This window comes from Poecilia latipinna, unplaced genomic scaffold (genome assembly GCF_001443285.1).
Source record: "Poecilia latipinna isolate Pla-1442-1.1 unplaced genomic scaffold, P_latipinna-1.0 Scaffold3962, whole genome shotgun sequence".
NCBI lineage: Eukaryota > Metazoa > Chordata > Actinopteri > Cyprinodontiformes > Poeciliidae > Poecilia > Poecilia latipinna.
Window position 1 is genome coordinate 1 of NW_015116578.1, and position 3,068 is coordinate 3,068.

General features: G+C 38.4%; 1 protein-coding gene across 1 annotated transcript in view; it reads left to right on the forward strand.

Moving 5' to 3' along the window:
* Positions 1–143: 143 nt before the first annotated feature.
* Positions 144–3,068, forward strand: part of LOC106941970 (collagen alpha-1(XI) chain-like) — a gene marked incomplete at its 5' end in the record, with an annotated part of 9,821 nt that continues 6,896 nt past the window's right edge. Inside the window, 3 exons of the mRNA XM_015025125.1 lie at positions 144–287; positions 648–716; positions 1,705–1,938. Coding sequence (XP_014880611.1) covers positions 144–287; positions 648–716; positions 1,705–1,938 — 447 coding nt within the window. The remainder of the gene's footprint in view (positions 288–647; positions 717–1,704; positions 1,939–3,068) is intronic.

Below are 3,068 nucleotides of genomic sequence, written 5' to 3' on the forward strand. Positions count from 1 at the left end.
AAACAGAAATAAAAACCGCACAGTAACAAAACTATAGACAAAATGGACTATGAGGTCTCTGTGAACAATATTTAAAAAAAATATTAATCACCAGAAAGAAAATTGTTGTCCCTTTTTACTAAATATGTGATGTCAAGAAATGACTTCAAATTGATTTTCCTCCGTTCTCTTCAGGTGAGTACTGGATTGATCCCAACCAAGGCTGCTCTGGGGATTCATTCAAAGTCTACTGTAACTTCACTGCTGGGGGTGAAACCTGCATCTATCCGGACAAAAAGTCCAATGGGGTAAGCGACTTTGCATTAGTAAAATAAACATAGCATTAGGAAACTCCTGATTTCCTTCCTTTAAGACCTTCATGCTGCACTGTAATTACCAAAGAAGGTTTTGTTTCGGCTTGGAGAAACTTTTGGGAGCATTTGAATGTTTGCAAAATACCACAAAAGTCCTCTGGCATTAAGTTTTTTTATATTATTATTTCATAGAGAAAAGCACAGAAAACTTTCTCTATTTTCCTGAATAATAAGCTGTGATTTTACCCCAGAGGTTTCGCTTTTATACTGTTTTCATGTTTTGTTCATGACTGAGTGCAGGTTATATTACCCATGATGACTCCACACGCCGATGTTCTGCTCTGTTGTCTGCAGGTCAGAATATCCTCGTGGCCTAAGGAGACTCCAGGTTCATGGTTCAGTGAATTCAAGCGGGGTAAAATAGTGAGTGTTTCTGTTTTTCACCCGTCTCCCACCACACTCCGGTCCTCACCTCGTCTCTTGGGTTCTGTCTGCGTTCTCCCAGTCCCTGCAGTCAGAACTTTAGTTTGAGTTTATTAGAAGCTTCTGTCAGGTTTTCATACAGTAATGTCTCTTTTTTCATAATGAAAGTCAGAGTTTGAGCTTCACCATCGGACCGATTTACAGCTTTATGTGTTTCTGTAGGAAAAATATGAGGTTGGATGTTTATGTTCATGTAGTCACTGAACTTGAAGTACTTTTAATACCTGTAGTTAATACCTGTAGTAACCCCTAACAACCAGTTACACTGGTTCACCAGAAGCATTTTGAGACAAACATACTGTTTTAAATTTATTCAGTCTTGAATGAAAATGTGTGTTTTTTGAAACAAATCAGCAAAACATGAAAGGCATCCGAATAGTTTTTTTCTGTGTCCAAAAGAGTAACTTTAGTGATCCTTAGCTTTTTATATAAATAGTTAGTTAAGGGACATTTTTATCAGAGAGGATGATAAATCAAACGGCCAAAATCTCCTGAAAAGGAGACAAAACTGAGTTTTTAAAAAAAAAACTACCTATACATACTTTAGTGTCTATGCAAAAGCTTAACGATGGAAAAGATCTGATTTTATTTATCTGTTGCAAATAGAGAAGCTAAACCTAATAACCCTATTGCTACAGAACTAATATAACATTGAATATTACAATTGCAATGTTATTTATAAAACAGGTACTGTGATTATTTAATTTTTTTATGCATAAGCTTTACCAAAAATATACAATAAACACCTGCCTGATTGAGTGAAAATCTTTAATTGATTATTGTACAGAATATACAATAAATGTAGTTATTACATTACATTTATTTACATTTGATTATTACATTTATTGAATGAAATTATTACATTATGCTAAACATAAAACCCTCCCCTACTTTTCGTGCTCTTCTCCTTCCTTTCCCTCCCTGACAGTTTTCCTACGTGGACGCTGACGGAAACTCGATCAACATGGTACAGATGACCTTCCTCAGACTACTGACCGCCTCAGCCAGGCAAAACTTCACCTACAGCTGCCACCAGTCTGTGGCGTGGCACGACGCGGCCAGCGACAGCCACGACAAGGCGCTGCGCTTCCTGGGTGCCAACGACGAGGAGATGTCTTTCGACAACAACCCGTTCCTCCAGGCCATCTCGGATGGCTGTTCGGTAAGCGGAGTCCGTAGATAAGACTTTGGATGTTGGTTGTTGAGATGCGCTGACAGGTTTTCCAGCTTTCCTGATTTCCAGCAGGGCATCCTTAAGAAGTCTTTAATTTGTGAATCTAAAATTAAGGCCTTAAAATGTCTTGAATTCATTCAAGAAAATGTAAGTTGGGCTTGAAGGCGTAAACCACAGGTTTTAAGTATTGTTTAATCTCGTAAATTGCATGTAGGTTTTTTTCTCGCATTTACATGTTTTACTAATATAAAATAGAGCAACTTTGTCTTACTTCAACCGACCTCTTATCTGGTAGAGAGTCTTGCTCTCTCTTACTGTCTCGCAGCCTGAAGGAACAGCAAACATGTCTTAGGTTTGTCAGTAGCATCTTTTATTGCTAATTCACGTAGCTGCTGCTGCCAGTCTCGGTGTGTATTCTCTATATGTTGGTCTTCGTCCCAACGATGAGATTTCCAAAAGACACATGTCCTAGAAAATAGCTTCTTACATCTCCTGACTTGAGTTTTGAACCAGCTGCTGACATTGGAAAAAAAACTAACTGTTGAGTCACTTTTACTCAGTAGCAACATCCACACCAAAGAGTGTGGCTCACTGAATTGTGGCCTTCACTGAACAGAAAAGGCCTGAAAATAGAGGTTTAAAACCAATCAGGCCAAACCAAACCACACTTTATTATCTAAAGTGTCGCTACAAGCAACTAATTAGCTTAAAACACATGTTAGCTTTTTATCATTTGTTAATTTACTCCTAGTTAGGCCTGTCGCAATAAACGATAAATCAATTAATCGCAAGATAAATTAAACCTATCGACCTCATTTTAATTATAATTATCTTCCTGCTTTTTTTTTCTTTCTCTTGATGACACTGAATGAAGAAAGGCTCAACTCCGGAGTTCTCCACTGACCCTCCCTTCCTCATTTCCTTAGTGTAATGTCCAGCGCACACGGCACGAGTTGTCGCCGATTGTCGGCCCATTTTCAAAACCTGAGAGACACATTAGCCGACAGAAATCCTAGGTATAACGGTTCAATCGGGTTCGTCGTGCCATGTGGTGTCCAAAATAAGGGCTACAAGTCCAGTTAGTTCATTTTAAAACCAGGCATTAATCAATGCTTAGA